The 17,558-nt window shown below is 37.7% G+C and overlaps 1 protein-coding gene across 2 annotated transcripts in view; it reads left to right on the top strand.

Annotated features, from left to right (window-relative positions):
- Positions 1-17,558, top strand: part of Brf (Brf RNA polymerase III subunit) — a 375,147-nt gene that overhangs the window by 14,140 nt on the left and 343,449 nt on the right. For both annotated transcript variants that reach the window (XM_090407063.1, XM_090407062.1), the window contains exon 2: positions 15,672-15,862. In XM_090407063.1, coding sequence (XP_090263189.1) covers positions 15,682-15,862 — 181 coding nt within the window. In that variant the 5' untranslated portion in view covers positions 15,672-15,681. The remainder of the gene's footprint in view (positions 1-15,671; positions 15,863-17,558) is intronic.

Genomic DNA, 17,558 nt, shown 5'->3' with positions numbered 1-17,558 from the left:
ACTTTGATTTGATTTCTCAAGTGATGCATTGTAGGCAGTCCCACTGCCATACTTGCAGCTCATCATGTGTCTTTGTATAGTGAGTATGGAAAACTTATTCACTGTTTCCATACTCACCACACTCTTAAGCAATGTACTTCATTCACCAACCACTCTCCACACAAAAAGTTCATTCATCATTCACCTGTTCACACTCCTTATTTCCCTGTCAAACTCACTCTGCAAAAAATTTCTTCTGCATTAATCTAATAACAACCCCTTACCAACTTATATACCTCAATTACATATCTCCACCTTCTCCTCCTATCCACGTGACTTTACAAATGACATTCCCCAAATCTGTCTCCATACCCAGCATTCCAAAGGCCAAAAATCATCTTAATCACCTTTATCATAATCACAAGGAAACCATAACTTCCTTGTGTTTGTTGTGATGTCTTCACAAGTTTAGCAGTGTGTGTGTGTGTGTGTGTGTGTGTGAGATTTAGGGAAACGGAATTCCTTATCTCCTCTGCTTCGTGTAAGATGGTAAGATATCTGCACCAATTATATGCTTTGCATTCCATTTCTGTTTTTCAAATTTTATACCCATATACTTTGTAACATTTAACTGGTATCTCCACTTGATTCCTGACTCCATACAGTCCATTCAGGTTTTGTAAAAAAAAAAAAAATGCAACATCTGTTCCAGCTGTGCATCAGCTGCATACCTCTGTTTAAGCCTGTTCCATATCATTAATATAAAGTGAAACCACAGTGGTTGGTCCCAAAATAGACCCCTGGAAATACTCCACTGTTAACTTCTTTCAGGATACAGCACTCTCCCAACTAGCTGATACTTATCAGACAGCCAGCCTCCAACATGTGTTAACTCACCTCAACTGTTCCAGTTTAATTCCCAACTTGTCACATGGTACTTTATCGGAGGCTTGCAGGTTTACTGTTCAGCCCCTCCCTACTTAATCTTCTAATCCTTATGAAAAATATCATACTCCTACATCTCGTTTCTCATTAGGATGTTATCCTTATGCACTTCTAATCTCTTTCAATAATTTTTAGATGAACTTGATCAATGCATCAATTTAGTTTCCCTTATTTTTGATGCACTTCCTGATATTCATAAACAAACATCATTCATCCCTGAATCTATAATCCATGCCACCTCTCAGATGTGACTCCTCCATAATTTTTCTCACATCCAAATACTTTTCTTGTATTTCATACCATTCCATTCTTTTACTGTGTTCCTGCATACATGCATTTGTGTTTACATTGCATAAAAATACAGGTATACAGAAACACACAAATACAAATTCAAGTTTTCCATAGGAAGAATAAAGATGTAATTACAGTTTTTAAGACTGTATTGGTGAAAGACATCTTTAAGTTATGCAATTAACTTTCAAAAAATAGACTTTCAACATCTTTCTCTAAATCCAGATTAATTTAATAAAAAAGGTGGGCACACCTTTTGGTAACTCCTAAAGGTAAAGATGACCTCGCTATTGCTTCTGCCTGGTATCTCCACCTCTGGGCCTGGCTCCTACTGAAGAGACCTCAATAAAGGTCGAAACTAGTCTGGGTAGTGGCCAATCCCTTAATGCATAACATTATACATATCCGCAAGGAGATGTGTTTTGCATTATGGGAGATACTGGGATAGGAGTGTTGTTAGCTTGGTCCACCTTTGCTACGAGTTGCCTGTGTTGTACTACCTTACCCCAGTAAGGTAGTACAACACCATATTCAGTCCTGAAGATACTTTCAGGCACAAACTTTGTTTGCTCACACTTGGATAAAGGATTAAACTAAATTTATTATAGTCTAACCAAGTGAAAAATAAACTTTCAACATCTTTCTCTAAATCCAAAGTAATTTATTAAAAAGGTGGCACACCGTTTGGCAACTCCTATAGGTAGAGATAACCTTGCTAATGCTTCTGCCTGGCATCTCCACTTGGGCCTGGCTCCCACTGAAGAGACCTCAATAAAGGTCGAAACTAGTCTGGGTAGTGGCCCTTCCCTTAATGCATAACATTATACATATCTGCAAGGAGATGTGTTTTGCATTATGGGAGATACTGAGATAGGAGTGATGTTATCTTGCTCCACCTTTGCAACGAGTTGCCCGTTGTTGTACTACCTTACCCCAGTCCTGAAGATAATTTCAGGTGCAAACTTTGTTTGCTCACACTTGGATAAAGGATTAAACTAAATTTATTATATCAATGTTTATCTAGAACACTTGAAGAAAGAATCTTCTACTTCTTCTTCTTCTTCTGCAGCTTCTTCCACTTAAGTGGGGTCACTGTTGATAATGAGTCTCCTCCACACCTTCCTGTCTTGAGCTGTCACCACATCCAAGTTCTTCATGCTCAAGTCCTCTTCTACCAGCTCCCTCCATCTCTTCTTTGGCTGCCCACACTTCCACATCCCTTGCACATCCATTTGCATGACCCTTCTTCCCACATATTCGTCCTCCCTCCTCATAACATGACCAAACCTTCTCAACCTTGCCTTCTGTATTTTTGCTCCTAAGTTCGTAACTTTCACTGTTCCCCTGACATAGTCATTTCTCAGATGATCCTTTCTGGTCACACCGCACATCCACCTAAGCATTCTCATCTCTGCTACTTCCATCCTGCTAATGTTATTTTTCCTCAGGGCCACAGTTTCTATAGCATATGTCATAGCTGGCCTCACTACTGTCCTATAGATTTTTCCTTTCAGATTGATCGGCACCCTCTTATCGCATAACACTCCAGCCATCTCCCTCCAGTTCCTCCAACCCACTTGTATCCTGCATCCCACTTCCTTCTCAGTTCTTCCATCTTCTTCCACTGTTGAACCTAAGTATCTAAAGTCTCTCACCTTCCTGATGACATTTCCTTCCAGCTCCAGATCTGTCTCCTGTCTGCCACCCACTGTGCAACACATATACTCTGTCTTACTTCTGCTCAGTCTCATACCTCTCTCTCTTCCAGTACATTTTTCCATCTTTCCAGTTTAGTTCCCTCTTCTTCTCTTGAATCTGTACACAGCAATATGTCATCTGCATAGAACATTGTCCAAGGCGCATCTTCTCTCACCTCCTCTGTTACCCCCTCCATCACAGTGTTAAACATAAACAGACTTAATGCTGACCCCTGATGCAAGCCAACTGTTACTTGAAAACTTTCTTTCTGTCCCAGACAGGTCCGAGCACTTGTCTTCACATTTCTGTACATTTTCCGCACCAACCTGACATATTTCTCCAGAACCTTCTCCCTCAGACACTTCCAGACTTCTTGCCTTGGCACTCTATCGTATGCTTTCTCCAGATCAATAAATGCCAGATGTAGCTCCCTTTGTTTCTCTCAATACTTTTCCATCATTGCCGTAACCCAAAGATAGCATCTGTTGTTGATCTATCTACCAGGCATGAAGCCAAATTGTTCCTTTGCAATCTCCACCTCTTTCCTCAATCTACCATCAAGAACCCTTTCTAGGATTTTCATTGTGTGGGACATCAACTTTATTCCTCTGTAATTTTTACAGTCTTGTGCATCCCCTTTACCCTTGTAGATGTGGACAAGAGTACTCTCCCTCCATTCTTCGGGTATATTTTCCTGTTGGCAAACTTTCATGAACAGGTCCCACAGCAGGTCAATTCCCTCTTCCCCCAGTGCCTTCCATGCCTCCCCTGGAATTCTGTCGGGGGCCCACCGATTTTCCATTCCTTATCCTCTTCATGGCCTCCGTCACTTCCACTCTACTGATGTTCTGCACCATCCCCTCAGAAGGCTGCCAATCTTCTCTGTGAGTCTTTGCATTTTCCTCATTCAAAAGTCCCTCAAAGTATATTTTCCATCTGTTTCTTATATCCACATCCCTCCATAATACTCTTTCTTCAGCGTCTTTGATCTGCCTCACATGTAAGATGTCCTTTGCTGCTTTATTTCTACATTTCGCTGGTAAATTTTTCTCTGTCTTTCCTTTGTTTTTAATTGATCATACAGATCTTGATTTGCCATGGCCTTCGCCTGTGCTACAACTCTCTTGGCTTCTTGCTTTCTCTCTCTCTCTCTCTGTACACCTCTCTGTCCTCTTCCACTCTTGACTCATCCCACTTCTGCTTTGCCTTCCTCTTAGCTGTCACTGCCACTTGTACATTATTATTCCACCACCAACCCTCCTTCTGCTCTCTAATCTTTCCAGATGTCTCACCAAGCACCTCGATTGCACAGCTCAGGATTACTTTTGAATTATGTTTCCACCAATCTCGTACACTTTCCAGTCCATCTGGAATCCTCTCTAACACCTTCTCCCTAAAGCGATTCCTCACACTCTCTTCTTTTAAGTGAAATCACTCAATTGTCTTCATCTCATGGCATCCAGAGGTTTTTATCTTCGATCTTATTTTAAAGTCTGCGCACAGCAGTCGGTGTTGCTGTGCTACTTGATCTGTTGGAATTACTTTACAATTTGTCACAACCTTAAGATGTTTTCTTTTAGTCAAAATATAGTCAATTTGTGAACTGTTGTTACCACTCCTAAATTTTATCAAATGTTCTTTCCTCTTGTAGAAAAATGAGTTCACAATTTTGGATTAAGAGTGAAGAAAGAATCTTCACTCTCAATCCAAAAACATCTATTTGGTTATTATTATTATTATTATTATTTCCCAAGACCTCATGGAGTCAAAGACTCATCTGGGAGGTCATTTTATCACACACACAGCTCATCATACCGTGTTTTAAACACATTCAAACTCTTTGCAGACACCACATTCTCGGGCAAGGCATTCCAATCATTCACAACTCTGCATGAAAAAAACCTGCCTCTCACTCCCCTACTCACACCCTCTGTATACAGTTTCCAGGGATGACCTCTGGTTCTCCCCTGATCTCCCATTATTCTCTGTAAAATTTCTCCAGCACTGATTCTATAACAACCCCTTACCAACTTGTAGGTCTCTATCATATCTCCCCTCTTCCTCCTGTCCACCAGACTCTGCAAATTACATCTTCTCAATCTTTCCTCATACTCAACATTCCAGAAGTCAGAAACTACCTTAGTCAGTCGCCTTTGGACCCTTTCCAACATCTCTTCATCCTTCTGAAAACCCGGTGACCAAATCTGGGCACAATAGTCCATGTGTGGCCTAATTAAAGCCTTATACAACAGAACAAGAATCTCCTTACTTCTACATGTCAGGGTCCTCCGCATCATTCCCAGAAGTCTTTGTGTTGTCTTCACAATTTGGGCAATGTGTCCCCTAAATTTTAGATCCTTATCCACTGTCACCCCCAGATCTCTTATTTCCTCCACCTCCAACAATATATTCTCACCAAGCATAAATTCTGCATCCCATCTTTGTTTTCCAAATTGTAAAACCTTACATTTTGCAACATTGAACTCACATCCCCATTTGCTTGCCCAATCACTCAATTTATTCAAGTCTTCTTCCAAGGCCATCACATCTTCACTACACTTTATGGTTCGTCCCAACTTTGCATCATCTGCAAACAACTGAATATCTCCATCCAAATCTTTGCCAATATCATTAATATACAAGTTAAATAGTAATGGCCCTAAAACAGACCCCTGAGGCACTCCACTAGTGACTTTCCTTTTCCTGGATATATCGCACCCCATACGCAACTTGTTGATACCTATCAGATGGCCAGTCTCCAATCCAATGCACTAATCTAATATCCAACCCCATCTGCTATAGTTTGACTGTCAACTTATCATGAGGTACTCTATCAAAAGCCTTTGCGAAATCCAAGTATATTACTGTGTATCCTTCTCCTCTGTCCAAGGAAGCAGTCACTTTATTGTAATAAGTAAGTAGATTACTAAAACATGACTTCCCTTTAGCAAATCCATGCTGTCCATCAAAGATAATACCGTTGTTATCAACCCAACTCTGGATCCTAGTTCTCACAAGCTTCTCCAAGAACTTAAACACAACACCTGACACAGAGATAGGCCTATAGCTTGATGCTTGAGTTCGATCACCTCCTTTATGAAGTGGCACAATCTTGCCCTCCTTCCACTCTTTAGGAACTTGACCAAGTGCAAGACTTGTATTAAAAAATATGTCAAGGCAAGTGTCAACTCTCTGGCACATTCCTTCAGAATACGCGGTGATATATTATCAAGTCCGATAGCCTTATTTACATCTAGTTTTTAAATAAGTTTGTTTGAACGTTTGTTCAAGGAAAGCGTGGAGGCCTTGCTCCATCATCCCAACCTGAATCGTAATGACTGTATATCTATATCAAAAATCTGGGAAAGTCTAATCAAGATTACTCATTAATTGTTTTTTTTTTTTTTCAGTCATGTCTCTACTTCAAAATATTCTGTTTCATACTTAGTGATATAATATCACATGGTGTGTTCTATTTTTAATTATCTATTGTTAGTATTCTAGCTTGTATTTTTTTTTTTTAAACTGTTCTTGTAATACCACTGATGATGGTCTGCTATTTCCAGACCGAAATATTTGGTTAAATAAATATCTTTCTTGTGTTTACGTGAATATATCATTCATTCTGCATCTAGTTTACTCAACTCCCCAAACACCTGTTGCTCACTTACAGTAAGTCCCTCCTCCCGATCATCAACTGCTTTCAATCTCTCCATGAAGTCACATTCACAAGATTGAAAAATCTTTATCAACTGCTCATTAAGTATCTCCACCACACATTCTGCAACAGCTGTCTTTATACCATTTCCTCCAATCAATTTCATCCTTCCATAATCATTCTTTCTTTTGCTGGCTACATATCGAAAGAACTCCCTAGGATTCTTTTTGGCTTCATTAGCTAACTGCTGTTCATACCTCTCTTTAGCTACTCTCACCAACCAAGTCACCCTCCTTGCCTGGTCTTTGTAGACCTCATGAAATTGGTTACTTCTACTTCTCTTATGCTGCCTCCATAATGCCCTTTTTTTCTGTATCGCATGCTTAATTTCTTTATTCATCCATCTCACACCTACCTTATTTAACCTTCTCACCTTTGGAATACATTTAGACATTGCATCTACTAAATAGTTTTTGAAAATCCCCCAAGCTGCATTGATCTCTTTTCCAGCTAACTCCTCAACCCGCAAGCCGTCTCCCGAGCTCTTCATAATCACCCCCCCCCCCCCTTGTAGTTCCACATATACCCTTTTTTCACAGGGGTTCTTGTACTGCTGGCAACCACCCAGGTAATCACTTCATGGTCACTTTCACCAATTGGTGGATGATTTGACACCTCATTTATAATTACATCCTCTGATGAGATGACCAAATCCAAGACCCTTAATCCTCGTGTGCCCTCTTTTACATATTGTCTGAGGTAGTTATCCCTCAAAAACTTAAGAAACTCATTTTCTTTACTTCCAGTTGCTATCTCTTCATTCCAGTCTATATTGCCATAATTAAAATCACCCATAACGATCACCCTTTTCTTATTTGTTTGGCTTATTTGACTATACATTTCACTTTCACCACCATCGACATTACCAGGTCTATAACAACATCCCACCAAGTATTTGATTCTATTCATCTCTATCTCACACCATACTGCCTCAAAACCACTGGCCCTATTTCCCTCTTGCATCTCTACCTTGTATGGACATAACTCTTTCTCTATCATCAATAGCACTCCTCCTCCCTTTTTACCCCTTCTATCCTCATGAAACATATCATACCCCTTCCATCTCTATTCCTGTCAGGATGTTGTCCTCATCTAACCATGTCTCACTTATTCCGACAATCTTTGGGTGAACAGACGCAATTAGTGCAACCATTTCATCCGCCTTGTTTGTTATACTTCTAGCATTGGTATACAAACATGACAGCTCATTTCTGGATCTACAGCTAGTTCCACTGATACCACTCACTCGATGTGATCTCTCCATGCTGGACTATGGCCATTTCCCTTTCTGCTTCTTCATTTTAGAACCCTTTTCAATTTCATCTGTTTCCTCTTGATACCTGGTCATCCCATTTCTTTCCTGCCTACACATGCTCTCACCTCCTCTTGGAGCATCCGCCTTTCTGATGCTGTGTACCCCCTGTCCACCCTGAGCCTCCCCATTTCCCTACTCCTCTTGCACACCCATTCTCTCATTTTCTATACTCATACCACTCACTTCCCCATTCATTTCCACTTCTTCAATCAAAGAGCAGAAGAGTAAGACAGGAGAGTCTTACTCTTCTGCTCTTCCACATCACTCCCCTCTCGATCTGATTCATTCTCTTTATTCACTTCTCTACCTTCCAGCAGCAGTCTCTCCAAGCGACTCGCACCATAATCACTCAAATGCAGTCCATCGCTCCCATACAGCTCACTTCATCCCTCAAACTTATTCCACAGATTAACAAACTGTACTCCCATCTCCTCACACATTTCAGCCAGAATATCATTCATAATCCTTGCTCTCCGCCTCATTTCACCACAATCATACCTAGGCAACACACTGATTACCCTTCCTGTCACACTATTCTCCTTTATCTTTCCAAGCAGCCTCCTGACATTCATTCTGACATGCTCTTTGTTCTCTCTCAAATCATTTGTACCAATTAATACAATTAACTCTTTTGCTCGCTCCCGCCTCATATCCGATGCCTCAATCACTCTACTCATTTTACCGCATGGAAAACATACCTTGTGCATTTTATCCTCTAGCACACCTTTAATAATGGAGTCACCATACAACGCCACTCACTCATTTTTCGTTAACTCTTTCATGCCATCATGATTTATTTTAATAGTTTTGACCTGAATTCTCTTAATTTCATTCCGCATCCATTTCATTTCTTGCCTCATTCAATCCAATTCACTTTCTGAATCTTGTGACACATTCTCTCTATCATTAAATCTTTCTAACTCTCGATCCCCTCTTCTCACTTTCCCTCTCATTCATCCTTCTTTGTTTCCGTACTTTCGGTCCAACATACGTCCAACTTTCACTCTCATTTATCTTTCTTTGTTTCCGTACTTTCGGACTAACATGCGTCCAACTTTTGCTATCATTCTTCTCACTTTTACTCTCATTCATCTTTCTTTGTTTCCGTACTTTCAGTCCAACATGCGTCCAACTTTCGCCATCATTCATTCTTTTTTTGCTGTCATTTATTCTTTCGATTTTTTTCACTTGCGATTTCTGTGTCACATCATTTCTACTTTCATTTGTTCTCTCAATTTCATTTCTTTCCGCCGCTCTCGCCTCACTTTCATCCCTTTTAACATCCGTTATGACACATAGATTTACAGTTCAGAATGAAACAGAGCCAAAACTCAGTTCATTTTTACAAAAAAAAAATATATATATATATATATATATATATATATATATATATATATATATATACACAGAGAATTGGAAAAGGTGGAAAAACATTTGATTAAACTTAGACATGATAAGAAAAAGTATCAGAACAAGAACAGGCAGGAAAGTTCTGAAGTAGGTAATCATAATATTAATAACAACAAGGTAAGTCAGTTAAAATCTAAGAAAAAAGAGGTGATGTTGTATGGTGACTCAATCTTAAAATTTGAGCTTGCCGAGGGAGTCACCACTTCTAGTTTCCTGGGGGCGAAAATTAAAAATATGACAAATGCAATTGAAAAGCAAAAAAGAAAAGTAAAAGAGATGGTGGTTTTGGTAGGTACTAATAATTTAAGTAGTGACAAATATATTATGAGAACAGATATGAAAGATCTGTTGGAAGAAGCGAGATAGAAATGTGAGAGAGTAAAAATTGTAGGATTGTTACCCAGATATGACAGTACCGAGTTAAGGAGGAGGAGGACAATGATAGCAAATGATTTCATGTGCAGGCTGTGTAGAAGAAATGGATGCACGCTTTTAGATGTGTGAAGTGTGTTTAATGGCAGAAAACACTTGTATAAGAAGGATGGCCTGCACTTGAATTCATTCAGCATCAGGAGCCTGGAGAAATTACTTCTTGGTATGAGACCTAATTCAGAGAGTCAGGGAAACTAGATCATCAAAGAAGGAATGGGAAAAATCTGTGAAAGTTCAGTTATGGTATACAAACATGCCAAAGATATGAATGTCTTCGAAGATGGTTATGTATATGGTGAAAGAATGGAAAAATATGCTTTGGGTTTTGACCTTTTAAGTATGTCTGGAGAGAGAAAGGAGAAAATTCTAGAACAAGACCAAATAGATTGCATATCTAATTATAAGAATGGGTTAGGTGGTAATTTATTATGTCTATGCACAAATGCCAGGAGCATTAGAAATAAAGGAGTTGAGTTCGTTGCTTTATTGAATACAGTATGGCCTAAGATTGTTGGCATTAGTGAAACCTGGCTATCAGAATCAATATGGTAAGTGGGATCAAGTGTAATGGGTATACTATTTTAGGAATGACAGAAGAGATAGGAGAGGAGGAGGAATACTACTAATCATATCGGATGTCTTAAGTCCAGTTAGGGTAGAAACACAAGCAAACCATAATGATAACAATGTCCCATATAGCAGTGAGTTTGAGTCTATCTGGTGTGAAGTGGAGGTTAACAGAATAAAATATATGGTGGAGTGTTGCTATGTTGCTATACACCTGGCGGCTCATTTGCAGGGGATGAAGAAATGTATAGTCAATTTAGCCTTATGGGCACCAAATGAATGATCATTATGGGTGACTTTAAATTCCCAAACATTGATTGGGTAGAAGAGAAATCTCATGATAAGAAAGAAGAGGGATTTATTGAATTGTTACGAGATTACGTTCTCAAGCAGCATGTGAAAGAAGTAACTTGAGGTCAAAGAGTATTGGATTTGTTCATAGTGTCAAAAGAGGGTTTCTGTTAAGAATATGGCTATTTTACAACCAATTGGTGACAGTGATCATGCTGTGATTTCTCTGGGAGTATCAAATTGTATTAATACTCCGATTAAAACAGGTTGCATGCTGAACTACAAAGTTGGAAATTATGATCAACTTAGGAGAATACTATCTTTTGTCCTAGTTATAGAATGGGAAAAATGTCAGCAATGCATGGGAATCTTTGAAAAAGTGTTTAAATGAGGCAGCTGAATGTTATCCCCAGTGTTCTGAAGAATAAATGTATAATGAATAATGCATCTGAAGAATAAATAGGTTGGGAGTGAAATGGATGTGCAACTTTATTAAGCAAGAGATCCACAAGAAGAAGATGATGTGGAAGGAATATCGTGAGAATAACAGTGAGAGGAGTTATGAAATATATAAAGCTCAGGCCAGAAAAGTAATGAGTATTGTTCAGAAAGCTAAATCAGAGTATGAAAAGAAATTGGCCATGCAAGCTAAAGGTAATCCAAAAGAATTTTATCGTTATGCCGCAAGCAAAAGAAAGAATAACTTTATTGACTCCAGATGGTACTTGAATGTTGGAAGCTAATGAGATTGCTCAGTTAATGAGTGCTCATTTTGCTAAGATATATCAACCAAGTGTATGTAACATGATGCATAGTGCTACTGCTACATTGGATAAAGAGTTAAGAGGTTCATGAAAATGAGGTGGAAGAGCTGTTGCATAACCTGCATAAGAATTTGTCTATAGGGGCAGATGGAATATCAGCCCGTTTGCTAAAGGAATGTTCAACTGAATTGGCTAGGCCTTTCACATGTTTGTATAACTTGAGTCTCAGTTCAGGAATGGAAGGAATGTATAATAATTCCATTGTACAAGAGTAGTGCAAAAATTGATGTGTCTAACTACCAACCCATCAGTATTTCTGGTGTGGTAGTGAAGATTTTAGATAAGTTCATAAGAACTTGCATACAGAAATGGGTAGACCAGTGTTTCTCAAACTTTTTTCGACTACGGAACACTTTGCAAATCCTGAAATTTTTACGGAACCCCTTGGTTATTTTGTAATGTATAAATTAATAATTAATTGGTAATTTAGCTGATTTTTTATTATTAATCAATAATTGATTATTAATTAATAATTAATTAAACATCAATTAAACCATTGTTAAATTAATTTGTGCTGACAAATTCTGGAACTTCTCGCGAAACACCTATTCACCTTCCGCAAAACACCAGTGTTCCGGGGAACACCGGTTAAGAACCACTGGGGTTAGACAAACAAATAATAATAATTTATATTCCTGAATAACCAAGTTTCACTGACTAGCAACCTTTGGAGAGACTGAGTCAATCAGTGCTACAAACTCATTCCCTTTATTTCTAATGCTCCTAGCATTCATATACAGAAAAATGAGTGTATTGTCAGTATTCTTATAGCCATTATTACTCTCCTCACTGTAATAATATTACTTACCTGGCACTGTAATATAGTGTACATCCCTCATGCCACTATCCTCACGAGGCCATCCTTGAAACATTACAGCTGTTGATCAAGAAATCATGTTTCTTGTCCCTCGAGAAATCATAATCGAGTGATTATTATGGGAGACTTCAACTATGGAGATATAGACTGGAAGGAAGAAAAATCACATGGAAAAAAGGAAATAGAATTTATACACCTGCTGAGATATAATTACTTAAGGCAGCATGTGATGGAGGGGACTAGGAGTGGGAGAGTTTTGGATCTGGTCATAGGATCAGAAGAGTTATCCATAACCAAGGTGAAAACATTGCCTCCAGTTGGTGAAAGTGACCATGCGGTCTTGACTTGGAAGATTGTAAAACATGAGGATTATTCTATCAAGAAGGGGTATTTGTCGAACTACAAGACAGGTGATTATGACATGTTTGGGAAAAAGCTTAAATCTGTACCATGGCATGAAACACTGCAGGGTAAGGATATTAGTAGTGCATGGAATATGGTTAAGGGCCATCTAGAGGAAGCAGTATTAAATTGTATACATAAGGTAAAGAGGGTTAATCAGATAGGAGTTAGATGGATAAGTAATAATCATTAAGCAAGAGCTGCAGAAGAAGAAAATGCTCTGGAAGGTATATAAAGAGAAAGGTGACCAAATCAAAACTACAAGACAGGTGATTATGACATGTTTGGGAAAAAGCTTAAATCTGTACCATGGCATGAAACACTGCATATAATAGTTAGTAGTGCATGGAATGTAGTTAAGGGTAATCTAGAGGAAGCAGTATTAAATTGTATACATATGGTAAAGAGGGTTAATCAGGTAGGAGTTAGATGGATAAGTAATATCATTAAGCATCAGCTGCAGAAGAAGAAAATGCTCTAGAAGGTATATAAAGAGAAAGGTGACCAACATGGCAAGGAAGGCAAAATTTGATTATGAGAAGAATTTAGCCGAGCAGGCCAAAGGAAATCCCAAACAGTTCTTTTGTTATGTGGCAACTAAGAGAAAGAATGACTATTGAAGACTAACCGTAATGAGTGATGATGGTAATGAGGAGACAGAAACAGATAAAATAGTTGAGTTACTGAGTGACCACTTTGCAAACATATATTTTCCTAGTGAGGTTACTGCTTTAATCTATGTGACAGACACTAATGCGGGAACAGAAGTGAATGAATTGGATGTTCTTAGGATATTTCATAATCTCAATGTAAATACAGCTATGGGATATCAGCTAGGGTTTTGAGAGAATGTGCAAGGGATCTGTCAGTGCCTCTGACTAAGCTGTTTAATTTAAGTCTCAACTCTGGTAGAATTCCAAGGAAGTGGAAAGAGGGCAAAATTATTCCTTTGCATAAGGGAGGTTCTAAGACTACAGTAGCAAATTATAGACCAATCAGTATCTCAAGCGTGGTGGTAAAAATGCTAGAAAAATTGGTCGAAAAGAGAATTCAAGAATGGGTAGATAAAAATATGATACTGTATGAGGATCAACATGACTTTGTGAAGGGGCAGTCGTGCCTTAGTAATTTACTAACTTTTTATAATAGAGTAACAGCCGAGTTGGATAAAGGAAATGGCTACATGATGATTCTGCTGGGTTTTGCAAAGGCATTTGACAGAATACCACTTGGAACTCTGTTATGCAAATGAGAAGAAATAGGAAATAGATATGACACTAGTTAAATGGATAAGAGGGTGACTCTGGATTGATATCAAAAAGTGGTATATGGAGGGGCAGAATCAAGGTGAAAACAAGTGACTAGTGGTGTGCCGCAAGATTTGGTGTTAAGACCATTGCTGTTTAATTGGTACATAAATGATATAGGAATTAACCTGAAAGGAAATATTCAGTTGTTTGCTTATGATGCAAAATTAGATAGATTGATAGTTAATCAAGGCAATTTGGAGAGCTTATGATGATTTAATTAGGCTGTCAGTATGGGCAAAAGATAATGGGTGTCAGTTTAATGTGGAGAAATATAAAGTTATGCATTTTGGGATAAATAAATTACAATCTGTATATCACATTGATGTCACTGTACTCTGGAAAATAGATGAAGCTAGAGATTTAGGGGTGGTATACAAAGAGTTAAAGTTTAGAGGACATATTGCTAAGGTAGCCCATAGGATGACTTCGCTATTGAAGAATACATTAACAAGTAGAGATAAGGAAGTTGTTATTCCTCTTTATAAGGCCTTGATACGTCCACATCTGGATTACTGTGTTCAAGTCCGGTTTCTTGGGGATGAGGAAGTGGTGAAGAAGATACAGAGGTAAGTGACCAAGATGGTGAGTGGTCTGCGAATGTTACCTATGAAGATAAATTGAGGGTGTGTGGATTGCACACACCCTCAATACACTAATCAGAGCTGATATGTTGGAGAGCCAGTTGAATACATTGTATCTTATTTACTCCTAGTATATAAGATACAATTTCTTGTTTAAACTGGTTTAAACAAGACAATGTTTAAACCAGTTTAAGTTATGGGTAATGAACTGATAGTTTGATAGCTGATGTTTATCTTACCTTTAGGATTAGTTGGATACAGACTTGCTTTTATGTTGTTGGATAGATATCAGATGATTTTTCTTCTTCTTAGCCTTTTTCCATCCACTGGATACAGACCCCTTCCCCCACCATAAACTTCCAGTCATTTCTATCCTTGGCCAATGTGCACTATCTTATGTCAAACATTTGTAGATCATCATTCCATCCTGTTCTTTGGCAGCCTTTCCTTGTCTTGGTATCCACATAGTGCTGAATTTTATCCATCTTTCATCTGTTAATTCACTAATATAGCCAGCCCATATTAGCAAAACCAAAAAACTTCACATCATCCAGTTGGAGGACCACAGAAATCATGGGAAGATGGATTGCAATAAACATTGTTGCCTTAGGTCTAAGAACTAAGGTGAAAGATGAAGTATTTTGGTATTTATTATTATTTTATTTAATGTGTGTGTGTGTGTGGCAGTTTTTCATAATTTGCATTGCTATTGTAACCTTGCAGAGAAATGGCAGCAAAATTACTTACTAGGTTAAGAAGCTTGAGGTTTATTTTCATGTGCTATTTATTAAGCAGCCTATGGAATCACTTTATCCTAAACAAATGAATTATTGGCTACCTGCATTTAAGTACTGCATATTGATTATGTCCATGGTAACACACACCTACACATCCATGCATGCACGCACACTATTTATTTCTTTATTTTTATTATGTCAGGATGTAATAGATACAACCTGTTTTCTTGGGTTGTATGTTAGTACATCATATATGAAATAATTATTTATATTTTTTGTTCATGGAAGTATACTAGAAAAAAATTGGAATTATTTAAGACAGTTAATAATTATTGCTATTTTCATTTTAAACAGCTTATATACAATGGGTGATCCTTGTCCGCATTGTGGATGTTCAGAAATTGACACAGACCCAGCTCGGGGTGATGCAGTATGTACAGGTTGTGGTTCAGTTTTAGAGAGTAGTATTATTGTTTCTGAAGTTCAATTTGTAGAAAATCGTCATGGAGTTACAAGAGCTACAGGTCGACAAGTTAACAGTGAAGGTAATTGCGCACACACGCGTGTGTGTGTTTTATCATTTTTAAAGATCAGATTTTCATATTCTAATATTTCTTATCATCCAAATAAATATAGAATTATTTTTTCAACACATAGATCATGTTAACCTTTTCAGTTTTTGCAAGTGAAATGTATGGCACTAACTTAAAAACTTAACTTACATAAAATCTGTTTTGGACATAATTTCACTTTTAACTATAAGAAATACAAAAGCATTTGGCATTAGATGCCAAAGGAGGAGAAGGATTGGTGGAGGAGGCACAGTGATGTAACAGGAAGTGTATGTAGCTGGGTTTCCCCAGCACGAAGATTTCTGAGTCTGTTATTTTTCTGTTTTTGGGACTATACAATTTTATTGTTGGAAGTTATTTTACGTATATTTATTATTTAGTATATTTTTAAATATTGCATCAACTGCTAATGAATAGCATGATCAAGATAAATTTTTAACTGAGCTTTCAAGTCCAAATTTCTGCACCCTTGCTCCATCTGTCATTATAACAAAAAAAACAAAAAAACTTTTGTTTGTAAGTCCACAATTGACAAACATTTCTGGGCTGTACGAACTAACCCTAAATCAAAAATTTTTGACTTTTCTGAATGAACAATACTGAAAACTTTGTTTTACAAAAATTTAAATTAACTGATCATCCATAATTCTTTTTGAGTACTTGAAGGCTTTGCTCTGTATTTTTCTGTGCTTCATTTAAAATGTCATTGAAATGCATACATTCTAAATGCTTCATTAGTTCATTAGGATTTGATCCTTTACATAAAATCTGCTTTAGACATAATTTCACTGATTAAACAAGTTTTTAATGACACTTGTGACATAGTAAAGATTATTAGATATTATTCACAAGAATTGCTGTTGTTGATTTATGCTCACACATGTAGACCCCGACACTTCGCCATGCAGACATTCAAAATCGAAATCCTACGGAATAGGACATTTTTCTTCTTCCAACATCTATGTGGATGATGATGAGGTCGAATGAACTCTCCATTTCTGTCTGTCCCTGGAGAGTCTGAACAATTCTGTCCAGTTTGGTGTATTTTGTTTTGATTTGGTTGGCAGGTCCTATTTTATTTTGTCTATCCATCTTATTCTAGCCACCCTTTGCATCTTTTACCTTCCATCATTGTATATAGGGTTTTAGTTGGTAATCTTTCTGTTCCCATTCTGGTCACATGGCCAAACCATCACAGTCTTCTTTCTTGGATTTTGTCTATTATTATTATTATTGTTTTAGTAGTTACCTTATGTCTTCATTTCTTAGTCTATTCGGCAGAGATACTCCAAGTAATCTTCTTAGCCAACCCATTTCAGTAGTTAATAATTTTTTCTCTTCAGCTTTTTTGAGATTCCAGCATTCACTTTCTTGGAGAACTATAGGGAGGACCATTGTCTCATAGATTCTTACATTTGTTACTTATTTGATCTCTGTTGACTTCAATATTTTATTTAGTCATCCAAAACTTCTCCTCCTTGGCCAATTCATCTGTTTATATTGTTTGTAATTTCACCATTGTACTCAATTACTCCTCTCAGGTAGGTGAAGTTTTCTGCCTGCTCTAGATTCTTACTATCAATTTCAATTTTCAGATTGGCATTTCTTTTTCCTATTTGCATAATTTTTGTTATGTCTATATTTAGGTTTAATCCAAATTTTATACATT

The sequence above is a fragment of the Typopeltis vanoorti genome, chromosome 17, assembly GCF_054136105.1.
Source record: "Typopeltis vanoorti isolate ZY-2024b chromosome 17, IOZ_Tvanoo_1.0, whole genome shotgun sequence".
Classification (NCBI taxonomy): domain Eukaryota; kingdom Metazoa; phylum Arthropoda; class Arachnida; order Uropygi; family Thelyphonidae; genus Typopeltis; species Typopeltis vanoorti.
This window is presented reverse-complemented; position numbering and strand designations above follow the sequence as displayed.